Genomic DNA, 13,793 nt, shown 5'->3' with positions numbered 1-13,793 from the left:
ACCCACATCTCCTGCGTTGGAAGCATGGAGTCTTAACCCCAAGGAAGTTCCTGTTTCCAGTTTTAAATGATTACAAATAAAGTCACTGTTAAGTATTCTTGCATAGGCCTTGTGTTTGTTTTGTTTTTTTGTTTGTGGACACGACTGAGCGACTGAACTGACTGACTGGCTGACACCATGCAGCTTGCAGGATCTCAGTTCCCTGAGGGACTTGAACCTAGGTCACAACAATGAGAGTGCCGAATACTAACCACTAGACTGCCAGAGAACTCCTTCTCGTATAGATTTTTGGATGAATGTAGATTTCATTTCACTTGGGTGCACACCTAGGGGTGGGATTACTAGGTCATATCTTTGCCAACAAAGGTCCTTATAGTCAAGGCTATGGTCTTCCCAGTGGTCCTGTATGATTGTGAGAGCTAAACCATAATGAAGGCAGAATGCCAAAGAATTGAAGCCTTTGAACTGAGGTGCTGGAGACGACTCCTGAAAGTCCCTTGGACAGCAAGGAGATCAACCTGGAATATTCACTGGAAGGACTAATGCTGAAGCTGAAGCTCTAGTATTTTCGTCATCTGATTCGAAAGGACAACTCATTGGAAAAGTCCCTGATGCTGGGAAAGATCGAGGGCAGAAGGAGAAGAGGGTGTCAGAGGATGAGATGCCTGGATGGCATCACCAATGCAATGAGCATGAACTTGGGCAAGCTCCAAGAGATGGTGAGGGACAGGGAGGCCTGTCCCTGGGAGTCCATGGGATCGCAAAGAGTCGGACACGACTGGGGGACTGAACAACAATGACAATAACAATGGTAAGTGTTTAATTTAACTTTATTGGAAACCGGCCATCTGTTTTCGAAAGTGTCTGTATGTTTTGCATTCCCACCAGCAAAGTATGAGTGCTGTGGCTGGTATCCTGCTCTGTGTCTTGGCCACTAATTGGCATCGTCAGTTTTGTTGTCTTGTTTTGCATGACGGTCTATTAGGTGTGTAGTGGTATCTCGTGGTTTTTAATCTACCTTTCCCTGATGACTAATGATGCTGAATATCTTTTCATGTGCTTATTGGCCATTCGTATATCTTCTTTGATGAAGTGTCTGTTCAAAACTTTGGGCCTTTTACAAAGTGAGTAGTTTGTTTTCTTATTATTGTGTTTGGAGAGTTCTTTGTATATTCTTGATATAAGTTCTTTATCAAATATATGATTTGAAAATATTTTCCCCCTGTCTGTGTCTTGTCTTTTCATTCTTCTAAACTGCATTCTTCCAGGAGCAGAAATTCTTTATTTTTGCAATTACTTCATTTCTTGCTTTAAGCAGCCTTTTTTTCTTTCTACTTCTGTTTGTTTGGTATATAGAAGGCAATGGAATGTCCCACAGAGGCAGAACCAAGCAAGCAGGACACACACAAGCAAGCCTGTCTGCCCATTATTTTTCCATGTGCCCAAAGCCTAAAGGTCAAAGGACATCCTGGGAGGAGAGTGGATCTAGCAACCTAGATCTTCAGGAGTCTAGTTCTTTATTCAGTGTGCTATCCTTAGAATGGCAGCACAGGCACCACCTGGGGGTTTGTCCAAACTGTGGCATCTGCATTTTGACGAGATGCCCAGACCAGGAGTACACACATTAGAGTTTGAGGAGCACCACCTTCGACAGGCCCACATGAAGGAAGAATGTATATTTCATAGAGGCAAAAGGGAGGGACCTTGCAGCACATGGATTCTGGCCACAGAGATATCCTAGCAAGGCCAGGGGTCTGGGAGCTCATCACAGAGGAGATTCATGCTGGAGTTTGTACTGGGGTGAGCTGGCTTGGGGCAGGACTGTTTCTGAGTGTCACATAGGCAGCAAAGCACATCCACGTGGACAGTCAAGGAGTGACCAATAAACTTGTGTTCTCGAGTCCATGTTCTAAGCCTAAGTCCATGTTCTCCAGGGGCTACTGTCCTAGAAGCATGGGTAAGCACCTGCCCTTACCGATGCAACAGTGGGGCTCCTTCCTTTTCAGAAATCTCCCAGTCTCGCACTCCATTCCGACTGCCACTCTGTACTTGTGTGAACACGTGATCATTACTAGTCGACTGCTCAGCTTCCTTTCTTTTGGGGGAAGTGATCCCTTCCTACGCCCATGTAGTTCGTGTCAATCAAGGCATCCGAGCTAGTTAGATGCTTGGGTTTTGGAATCCTACCTAGAAATAGAGAAGGATGGAAGTTTGGGGGGATCTGGGAGACAATGGTGGGTAGAGAGACCAGTTTTTTTTTTTTTATTTTTAAAGAAATTTTAATTTTTATTTATTTATTCTATGTCTTAGGTCATGCACGGATGTGGGATCTTGGTTCCCCAATCAAGGATCAAATCTGTGCCTCCTGCGTTGGGAGTGTGGAGTCTTAACCACTGGACCACCAGGCAAGTCCTGGGAGACCAGCTCTTGCTAATGATTTGTCCATGCTCCCCTGGTCTCTGTTTAGTTCTAGGCTTGGATGTTCTGCTTTCCTTTTGAGTCTGTGATTACTTAGTATCACCCAATATACTCCTTTTTGCCTAGCTTAGTCAGTCTGGCTTTGTGCTTGTAACCAAAGAACTCACACTGACACAAAATTTTACAAGATAATTGGTCAGTGCTGCTGCTAGCCCAAGAGGGCCCTGTGTGCCTACAACCTTGTGGTTAACAGGCAGCCCTTCTGAACAGATGTAGGGTTAGTTGACTTGGCAGGGAGCAGCACCTTTATGTAGATGTAGAACAAAGCACATCTTCCTCCAGGCCACTGGGGGCCCCTTGGTGGGGTATGGCTGATTGAGCAGAATGAAGACTAGAGCTCAGTTCTTACCCTCTTTGCCATGTGCTCTTGTGCAGTGCCCATCCTGCACAACCTTACATGGAGACTCTCTTGTCAGATCCCTCACCCTTCCCTTTGGCTCTTTCTCTTCCTTCTGTCTTCCAGTTTACCTCTTCTAGGCTTTTATTCTGGCAACATCAAGACTGATAACAGCTATGTTTACTTTCACAGCTGTGGTTGAGTCTTCCGTGCTTTGTCCATCTGTTGATTCTAAAACTGAAACTCAAAAAAAATAAATAAATAAAATTGAAACTCAATAAACAGTGTTTACCTTAAATATTGTGACTGTATAAATATCTTTCATTGCAGAGCTAGTAATCACTAAGATTACATTTCCTTTCTTGAGGAGATTGTGTTGAACTATTTTTAATTAACTTTTGAAAAACAGAATTTGATACATTCACAGGTTTATATGGAATATACATTCACTGTTATTTGTTGTTGTTTAGTCATTCAGTTGTGTCTGACTCTATGACCCCATGGACTGTAGCATGCCGGCTACCCTGTCCCTCTCTAGCTCCCGGAGTGTGCTCAAATTCATGTCCATTGAATTGGTGATGTCATCCAACCATCTCACCCTCTGTTGTCCCCTTCTCCTCCTGCCTTCAATCTTTCTCAGCATCAGAGTCTTTTCCAATGAGTTGGTTCTTCACATCAGGTGGCCAAAGTGTTGGAACTTCAGCTTCAGCATCAATCCTTCTAGTAAATATTCAAGGTTGATTTTCTTTAGGATTTTTTTTCCATTTATTTTTTTAGTTGGAGGCTAATTATATTACAATTCCTTTAGGACTGACTGATTTGATCTCCTTACAGTGCACGGGACTCTCAAGAGTCTTCTCTAACACCACAGTTCGAAAACATCAATTCTTCGGCTCTTGGTCAAATGATTCTAAATGATTCTAATGTAGCTTTTTGTCCAACATCTTAGCGAGGCGGCAGTGGTCGCAGTTGCTCTCCGGCCTTCGCTATGCCACCCAAGGACGACAAGAAGAAGAAAGATGCCGGAAAGTCGGCCAAGAAAGACAAGATCCAGTGAACAAATCTGTGGGCAAGGCCAAAAAAAAGAAGTGGTTCAAAGGCAAAGTTCGGGACAAGCTCAATAACCTAGTCTTGTTTGACAAAGCAACATATGACAAACTCTGTAAAGAAGTTCCCAACTATAAGCTTATAACTCCAGCTGTCGTCTCTGAGAGACTGAAGATTCGTGGTTCCCTGGCCAGAGCAACCCTTCAGGAACTCCTTAGTAAAGGACTTATTAAATTGGTTTCAAAGCACAGAGCTCAAGTGATTTACACCAGAAACATCAACGGTGGAGATGCCCCAGCTGTTGGTGAAGATGCATGAACAGGTCCCATTTTGAAAAATAAAACTTCATTAAATAAAAAAAATGATTCTAATGTAATGAATACCCATGCACTCATCACCCAACTCAGGAACCAATAGCCTACTGCCTACTGGTGTATGTACCAGTGTAACCCTCTCTGTCCCATTTCTCTGCCTCCCCTGGGAAATAGCCACTATTTTACATTTTGTGTTTATCATTCCACTGCTTTTTAAAACATGCCATGCAATCATAATAGAATGTATGTTTCAACAATGTTTTGCTTAGTTGTGCTTATTTATAATCTCTATAAAAATGGTATCATACCTGTGGCATTGTTTTCTGGGAGTTACAGTTTTCAGGAAACATTGTATTGCCTAGATTCTTCCATATTCTATTGTGATGCATATGGTTTCTCATTCCTGGTAGGGCCAGTCCCTTCCCCCCAACACTGGTCCCTCCCGGCATAGAACACGCTTCACAGTTTTTCCTACCTGTAACTCAGAAAGCTAGGGAATTTGCCCAGCAACTCCCTATCTGTCATTAGTTTGTAGGTCAGCCTCCAGACTTGGGTGACCTTGACCAAGCTTAATGGGATTGCACTTGTCCCTGGCAGGGCCAAAGAATATTTGGGCTTGGAATGGAGCAATCTTTGCTCTGGCTGCAAAAGGTGTAAGATGGACTGTGTGGGGTGTAAGGGCCACGTTTGTCACCATGTGGATGAGAGAAAAGGCGGAGGGTGGTTTCCAGAGAAAGAAAAAGATACTCAGGTAGGGACTTCCCTGGGGCACAGTGGATAAGAATCCACCTGCCAGTACAGGGGGTATAGGTTTGATCCCTGGTTCAGGAAGATGCCATGCGCTGCAGAGGAGCTAAGCCCATGTGCCACAACTGCTGATGCATCTCTGGAGCCTGTGGTCTGCGCAGCAAGATGAGCCACTGCAATGAGAAGTCCCCGCTCGCCACAACTAGAGAAAGCCCTGGAGCAGCAATGAAGACCCAGCACAACCAAAAGTAATAAATGCATTCATAAAATAAATACATTTTTTAAAAAACAATGATCAAGGAGAAGCAAGACCAGTGTCCAAGTTCTGTGATCTGAATATCTGTGTCCCCCAAATACATATGTTGGGAAAGTAACCCACAAGGTGAAGGTTTGAGGAGGTGGGAGGCTCCACTTTCATGAATAGGCTTAATGTCCTTTTAAAAGAGACCCCACAGGGATCCCTAGCTTCACCTGAGGACACAGCAAGAAGTCTGTGATCTGGAATTGGGCTATCGCCCGAATATGCCAATTATGGTTGGATGGTACCATGATCTTGGACTTCCAGCCTCCAAAACTAAGAGAAATAAGTTTCTGTTGTTTATAAATTCTGCAGTCTATGAAGCCTGGCGTGCTGCAGTCCACGGGGTTGCAAAGAGTCGGACATGACTAAGCGACTGAACAACTCTATGATACTTTGTTATAGCAGACCAAATGGATTAAGACACAGAGGCAGAGTCCACACAGGATTTGAATTCATGATTCTAATTATTCTGAGTTCCAGCTGTGCACATGAGCTCATGATCTATAATTAACTCCCCCTTTGGCTTATATTAATTTCAATTCCATTCCATCATTTGCAGTCACTCGTCAGCAAGGATGCCTGCTAAACACCTCTGTGTTTTTGCTCTTTCTTCTATGTTTGCTGGTGAGAGTGCACAACAATGAAAACAATAACAATAAAGATGCTGCTTGGGACTTCCCTGGTGGTCCAGCAGCTAAGATTCTGTGCTCCCAATGCAGGGGGCCAGGGTTCAATCCCTGGTCAGGGAACTTGATCCCACATGCTGCAGCTAAGGCCGGTAACAGCCAAATAAATAAATAAAATATTTAAAAATGATGTCTCCACTTTCTGGGAATTTACTATGAACAAAAGATTGCTTTTTGTCCATTATCTTATTCAATACTCAAACCAAATCTAGACAAGTATTGTCCTATGTTACAGATGAATAAACTAAGACACAGAGAAGCTATATGATTCTTCCGGGTTCATAAGGCCATTAAGAGGAAGATCCCTAATTCATCTCTTGGGTTGCTGGACTGAAAGCCTTTGTTCTTAACCATGTGTATCACTCTTTTCATAAAGTGAATCAACTCTGATGGGATTCAGACTCATAGCCTAAATTTGAGAGGCTTGCTGCTCACAAGAATTCCAGGGGCTAACTGAGGTCTGGAAGCCACAGTGATCAGGCTGCCTCGGGTGACTCAGATTTATTTTCCTATAGCTCAAAAGGCAGCTTAGGAAAATCTCAGACTGTATGACACTCTCATGTCCCCTCCTGGTCCTGTGTCTTTCCCCTCTGGTGCTAAGAGAAAAAAAAAAAAAAGGGAAAAAGGTAAAAAGAGGGGAAGGGGTGGGAACTGAGGACCAGAAGTGAGTAGAGAGGGGGGAAGTAGGGAGAAGGTTGGTGACACCTGTGGGAGGCATATCCAATCATCTCCCTGGGGACAAGCTCCTCCCCTTCTCCTGCTCCATCCGTGAGTAGTTGCGGGTGGGGTTAGGGCAGAGGATGTGGGAAGAGCAAAGCAGACCCTCAGCAACAAGGGCTCTTAGAGGAAGGAGGCATCACACCCACAGTTCTGAGTTGAGGCCCCAGAGGAGCAGGGTTTCCAGAAAGAGCTTGAGCTGAAGCTGTGGGCCCCTTCCCCCAGTTGATGCCCCCTCTCCCTCCACAAAGGAATATTCCATGGCAGTTAGGGGCCCTCTCCTGCTGAATGGGTTGTTCTTTTCCAGACCCCAGGTGCTGTGGTGGCCTCTGCTCTGCCTGATGAAAACATTTAAATGATGAAGGACAACTGACACTGGCAAGGGAAGGGGGAGATGGGGTGGAGGATAGACTCGGAGTCAGGGAGTACTCAAGATGGGGACAGGGAACATTAGGGATGAATTCCCTGGGTCAGGAAGAGAAAGTGATGAATATCAGAAGCCTGGAAAGGGCTGGGAGGGCTGGAAAGCAGGATGGGGTGGCGGAGAGCCCGGGACAAGAGGAAGGGGTGCAGAACCGTGTCTCCACCCCTGACGGTAACTGGCCGGTGATTAAGGGCCACAGCGTGAAGCTCCACAGGGTTTCTCCGCTACTCCTGCAGTGCAGGATTACACACAGCTCCCGCTGGATATCGCAGGTGTTGGCCTCAGAGCTCAGCCTGCTCGCCTTCATCCTGCTGGTGGTCATGGTCTTCTCCAAGAAATGGCTGTGCCTTGAGAGGATCCGTTTCTACCAGCACTGGCCCATGAATGTCACCACCAAAATCTACACATCAGTTCACGTAATGTCCCTGGGGCTCCTGCATTTCTACAAATCCAAGAGCGGTTCCAACTCAGAATGGGAAAGGTGAGACCCTTACTCCCTCATCCCACCCAGGGGCTCCTGCTTGCCTTGGCCTCGACCTCTGCACCCCAGTATTCTTGGCCCTTCCCCCTGGTCAGCCCCACTTTTTTTGACCAGTAAAATGGTTCTACTGGCCCTGAGACCCCCCAGGGATCATTGTTCCTCCTTAGTTGGGCAAACCACTTCTTCTGCCCCTATGGGAAGGCTCGCAGTCAAGTCTGTGCTTACAGAAATGTTGTGAGGGACTTGGACTCTGGGGGTTTGTGAATCACTCATGAATGACACAATTCACTATTATCCTGGGAGAAGAGCCCTAGAGGGTTGGGAATTTCTTTCCTCAAGGCTTTCGGACCCAGAGCCTGAGGAGAGCTTGAGGAGTCCTCAGAATGCTCTTCCGCAGGCCCACGTTCCCACCACTGTTCTTCCCCCGCCACAGGCTTTTGCTCTTCCGGACCAGATCTGTGTTTCCACCTCTGGTTACCTTGCTCCTTCCTCCTTCCCAGAGTTCCTGCAGCTACTCCATTTCCTAGTCTTGTTAATTTTACCTCTGTTGTCCCCTCACCTCTCAGGTTTGGGTCACCTTTCTCAACATTTGTGGAAAACCAGAACTTTTGACTCCCAAATTTCACTTCTTGACCTTATTAACATTTTTTTTTAAAGTTACACAGCTGTAGAGGACTTCCCTGGCAGTCCAGTGGTTAAGCCTTCGCCTTCCAATACAGGGGTGCAAGTTCCATCCCTGGTCAATGGGAGCTAAGATCGCATATGCCTGGCAGCCAAAAAAACAAAACAGAAAACGGAAGCAATGTTGTAACAAATTCAATAAAAGCTTAAAAAAAAAAGCTCCACATTAAGAAAAAAAAAGTTACACAACCATTATTTACTTCCATTATGAAAGTGGTGGTGTTTTAGTTGCTAAGTCCTGATTGACTCTTGAGACCCCATGAACTGTAACCCGCCAGGCTTCTCAGTCCAAGGGATTTTCCAGGCAAGAATACTGGGTGGGGGGGGGGGGGGCTGCCATTTCTGTCTCTAGAGGATCTTCCCAGCCTAGGGATCGAACCTGTCTCTCCTTCATAGCAGGCAGTCTCCTGCATTAACAGGCAGGTTCTTTACCACTGAATCACTAGGGAAGCCCCATCTTGAAAGTAATACGTCCTTATTCCAATAAATGTGGGGCAACAAAAGCTATCATTATTTGCAACCTTATTCTATTTGCTTAAGTTAATCCCCTATCAACTCTAAGAGCTAGGGATAATTATCCTTATATTACAGATGAGGAAACTGAGACTCAGGTTACCTTGCTCAAGATCATAAAGCTATTAGGCTGAACCTCAAGACGGGGCTAATTTTTGACCTCTTTTCACCTGAGCAAATTTATACATAACAACCTAATAATGGCAGGTTTACAATTATAACTCAGATGTGTCTGGCTCAAAAACATAAGCACCTACATGAGTTTTTGCTCTATAGGTTACTCAAAGACAGTCACTACTGGATGTTTATTCAACACTCAATTTTTTTCCAGGTTTCTTTTTTAAAAAATTGAACATGTTTTGAATAATTTTTACATAGTTATATTCATTCTTTTTTTTATATTTTATTTTAATCATTCTTCATAAACTATTTTATATCTTTAGATTATTTTATTACTTATTTTATATTATTTAAAAATGTATGAGATATAATAAACACCCCATATTAAGACTATACTATTCAACTTAATAGATTTTTTAATTGTGACTTGACTATCTTATTTATTCTTGGCAAATTTATTTCCAGTTTCATACTTAAGAAAAAAGGACCAACAAAGCTTGCTAATCATGAAGTTTTTCCTGTGCTTAGTATCTCTGGAATAGATTTCCTAAAGTGGGTTTAATGGATCAAAGAGTATAATTATCATACGGCTTTTTAATAAAATTTTCCATGTTGTTTTCAAAAAGTATGAAAACAATTTATGCTTCCACTAACAATGTACAAAGAGGCTGTTTCATTGTAACTTGGTCAGCAATGACTGTTTATTATTTTTTTAAATTTTATTTTATCAAAGTATAATTATTTTAAAATGTTGCATTAATTTCTGCTCTATAGCAAAGTGATTCAGTTATACACATACATATTTTTTCATATTCTTTTTAAAGTTATGACTGTTAACTTTAAACACATGAATATATTATTTTTTTAATTTAAAAAGTTGCACAATTATTGTTAGAATGCAGAAAGTTTAAGAAAGAAAATAAAAATCACCTAAAATTTCTTCACACAGATATAATTGCAGTTAACATTGTAATGGATTTACTTCCAGTCTTTTGTGTATCCATATAAAATAAATACAAATAAATATATATGTAGCTTTATTTTTAACAAATATATATTTTAATTTTTTTAAAGTTGTAATCATTTTACATGCTCGGTGTTGTAAACTCCACTTTTCAGTGGTAAGCATATTATTTGTATCATAAAATAATTATTCTATAAATATCTATGTTAAAAATTTACTTTATTACATAGTATATGAACACAGTGAAAATTCAAAAAACACAACAGATTAAAGTGAGCCTTCCACCTTCCAGGTTCCCTCCTTAGATTCTATCCGGAGACAATCATCTATCATATCATGGTTTTTAATGAACTCATAATAATCTAATGTGTGGGTACCTTATAACTTAACAACTCTCTTGTCAGACATATATATAATTCTGGAAAGAAGATCTCTGTACATAAATTTTGATACATATCTTGGATTGTTTCCTTAACATAAATTCCAAGAGGATGTATTGCTGGGGCAATTGGTCTTAAAATTTTAGATTTAGGTAGCATCTCTGATCACACATCAGAGATCCTACCCACCAATGGTGTGTGAAAGCACCTCTTTTCTCGAAATCCTTTCTTACACTAGAAATGATCAATTTTGTTTTGATCTTTGCTAATTTGATAAACCAAAAAAATCACATTTAATTTATAGTTCTTATTCTTGAGTTTCTTTTTTTTTATTGTTGAGTTTCATGTTTTTATTGGACATTTGTATTTTTTTGAGAACTGCAGTTCAAGTTGTCTGTCCAGCTTCTCCTTTGAGGCATTTGTTTTCATATGGTTGGGGTTATCACACAATCTCCATATCAAGAATCTTTGCCTATTTAATAGGTGAAAGTGATATTTTATTATTGTTATCTCAAATGTGCATTTGTTTGGTTGTTTCCTTGTATTTACTTATTCGATTATATTTTGTCTTTTGCGAATCTTTAGTTCATCCTGTTTTCTCATTTTCCCTAGACAGTTTTAAGCTGTGGACAAATCACCCAGCTTTTGGGGTGGCCAAGATTACCTTCTGCCTGGCCTTGGGGCTGGGCATCATCCTCACCATCTGGTTGCACCTGCCGTACATACCTGGTCTTCAGAAACTGCCCTTTTTTGGCTGGATTGGGACTGTCATGAGCTTCTGTGAAGGTGCCCCCTAGCTCTGGAAAAGGTCCTTAGTTTCTCCTAACCCACATCTTCCTGGCACTTCTTCCTCTTCCTTTCTTTGGGAGTGGGGTCTGGGTTTGTGGGTGGTAGGAGGACAGAACTAGTAGTTTTTGACTGAGAACTGAGTTCCATCGATTCCTGGTCACTGGTGGGGTGGAGGTGGAGAGGTCGATTCCCATGAACCTCTGGGACCACATGCTCTGTGTGCGATGATGGGGGTTGTGGTTTGTGACTGTAGTTCAGCAGATGAGGAAGAATGCTTTTGGAATTCTTGAGTGAAAATAAGACCCCCTTGCACCCCTTTGTCTCCTAGCCTTCTTTGTTTTCTTCACCCTCATACTGTTCCCTGTTAATGTCTGGCTCTTCGAGTTGAGAAAGAATTTATCAATCCCCCTCTGCTGGAGCTACTTCGTTGGTTGGCTGGTGTTTATCCTGTATGCCATCTGTGGTGAGTGGTACAGAGGGCCCTGGGAAGCAGGGAACACAGGTGGGTCAGGGCAGAGAAAGTGTGGAGGGAGAGGGCTGTCAATCCCCAGGGATAGGTTCTTAGGGACTTTTCTTCCCCTTGGCCTCACTTTGCTTGCCACTTGTTCCTCCCAATCTCTGATTTTCCTCTCCCCTTTCTCCTTGTCTTTTCCCAGCAGTCCTCTGCTACTTCAACCATGGAGAGTTCTGGTGTCTGATTCTGAGCCATCCCGCCAGCAGCAGCAGCAGCAGCAGCAGCAGCAGTTCCAGCTCCGAACATGAATCTGTGAGTGAGCCGGTTACCTCCAATACAACTGTCAGCCAGGAGGAAGTCCTGGACCCTGACCAAAAGAAGACATCCCTGGCTCCAAGTCCTGTTTATTCCTCTGAACCTGCCTCCTCATCCTTCCCCTCTCCAAACCCTGAAGTAGGTTGGCCCTCATCACTGCAAGGAATTAGAGAGGGAGGACTTTAGGCCAGCTCTGCACACCTCGTCCTTGTTCCTGCCTTGCCTACAGCTTAGATGATGTAGAATAAATTGTCTCTTATTTATCATGTCCAGTAGTTGTTGAGACAAGACAAGAGCTTGAATAAGGAGAGGAAGGGAGAATGAACAAGTGTGTTTCCCAGTTCTTTCTGCCAAGGGGCCTTTCAGCACACTTTGGTCCTCAAGCCTGCCCATCTCTCCCCACAACAAGCACACTTGTATACAGGCAAACACCTCTCTGGGAGCTAAACTTCTTTCAATTTTGTTGCCTCTGCCCTAACATTTGTTCTTAGTAGCTGGAGAGTCATCAGGAGAGAGATATCACGATTTAACTTGATGGTTTACTCACAGTGAGGGGTTCAAAAGCAAAATGACCCAAGGGTACAGAAGCAGGTTAAACAAGGAGAGCACAGTAGAGGGTATGGCTGTGCCCCCAGCAGCAATCCCACCTGCAGTGTCCAGCTCAGATGACTGAGAACTCAAAAAGCCCTGTGTCTGGGTACCACCAGCATCAACTCAAACTGTACCACCACCACCTTCATCAGCTCCTCGACCACCACCTCCACCTCCACCACCTGAAACTCCTCCACCACCACCCCTAACTTCACCTCCCTGACTCTCTGGCTGTTACAACTTCCTACTCCATCTCCCATGCCCACCACTCTATAACAACAGGACTGACAGAGAGTAAGACAGGAAAACAGTAGGATCAGGTCCTGTGGTCAAAAGACAAGTTACATATGTGTGCTATAAACCCAGGCTCACAAAGACATGTGGCCTCTGGTTTAGGCAGTGCTGGCCGAGACTATTGGGATTTGGGTATCTTGCACTCTGCTGGCCTTGTATGACTGATCTGTATCATGTTATATCCCTCCAGCTAGAGCCCTGATGCCAGCAAGCTGGAGGAGTGCAGGGACAAATTGTGAGTGGATTGGATATGTTAAAAAAAATATGTGTTATTATTGAACCATATGATATCGCTGTTTCAGCAGTTAAAATTAACTTCTAATTTCATATGATTTCAACCTAATATATATGCCTGATATCTATTTTATTTGAGCTTTTTAAAAAAGATTCCTATCTTTACCCTACCTGACTAGCAGCTGTGGAATTTCTAACCTAGCTTCAAGCAAATATTCTGAACAAAGAACCTAATGCAGCGTCTTGACAATTAGGCAGAAGAGACATTCCACAAACCCCTACTCAGTGTCCTCCTTATGCTCCTCCCACGGGTAGCTAGCAAGGGTTTGTGGGAGGATTTATTGAATCAGTCATCCTGGGGAAGGGACACAAAACATAGGTGTGTCATGACCACTGCCTTAGAAATAGATAAAATCTAATTAGAGAAAGTGATTCTGTAATTCTGTAGGAGTCATACACTCAAGTGCCTACAGAGGCTAGGCAAGTAAACTAAATAAATAAGGGGGCCACTATTCCAGTCTATATATAATTTTCCTCTTTTGATAAAGACCTGGTATATTATTTATTGATGGATAACAAATTCCCCCAAATTTAGCCACTTAATAAATATTTATTATCATGCAGGTTTCTGGGGTCAGGAACCTGGGAGCAACTTAGCTGAATTGTTCTTGCTCAGGTTCTCTCATGAAGTGACAGTCAGGATGTCAGATGAGTCATCTGAAGTCTGCTGATGTCATCTGAAGGCTTGACTGGGGCTGGAGGATCCACTTCTAATATGGCTCACTGGTAGGGCTGCTGGCAGGAAGCCTCAGTTTCTCCCCACAAGGGCTTCTTCATCCGCTACTTCAGGGCTAGCTACCCCCACAGAGAGCCATTGAAGAGAGCAACAAGGAGGAAGCTCCAGTGCCTTTTATGACCTAGTCTTG

The 13,793-nt window shown here is 43.2% G+C and overlaps 1 protein-coding gene and 1 pseudogene across 1 annotated transcript; both read left to right on the top strand.

Moving 5' to 3' along the window:
* Positions 1-3,803: 3,803 nt before the first annotated feature.
* Positions 3,804-4,180, top strand: LOC136150226 (small ribosomal subunit protein eS25 pseudogene; annotated as a pseudogene).
* Positions 4,181-7,061: 2,881 nt separating this feature from the next.
* Positions 7,062-12,835, top strand: ODF4 (outer dense fiber of sperm tails 4). Its single transcript, XM_065910911.1, is given in 6 exon segments — positions 7,062-7,204; positions 7,266-7,517; positions 7,519-7,532; positions 11,308-11,442; positions 11,636-11,886; positions 12,824-12,835. Coding segments are annotated over 6 exon segments (807 nt in total).
* The last annotated feature ends 958 nt before the right edge of the window (positions 12,836-13,793 follow it).

Source organism: Muntiacus reevesi, chromosome 18 (assembly GCF_963930625.1).
Source record: "Muntiacus reevesi chromosome 18, mMunRee1.1, whole genome shotgun sequence".
Taxonomy (NCBI): domain Eukaryota; kingdom Metazoa; phylum Chordata; class Mammalia; order Artiodactyla; family Cervidae; genus Muntiacus; species Muntiacus reevesi.
This window is presented reverse-complemented; position numbering and strand designations above follow the sequence as displayed.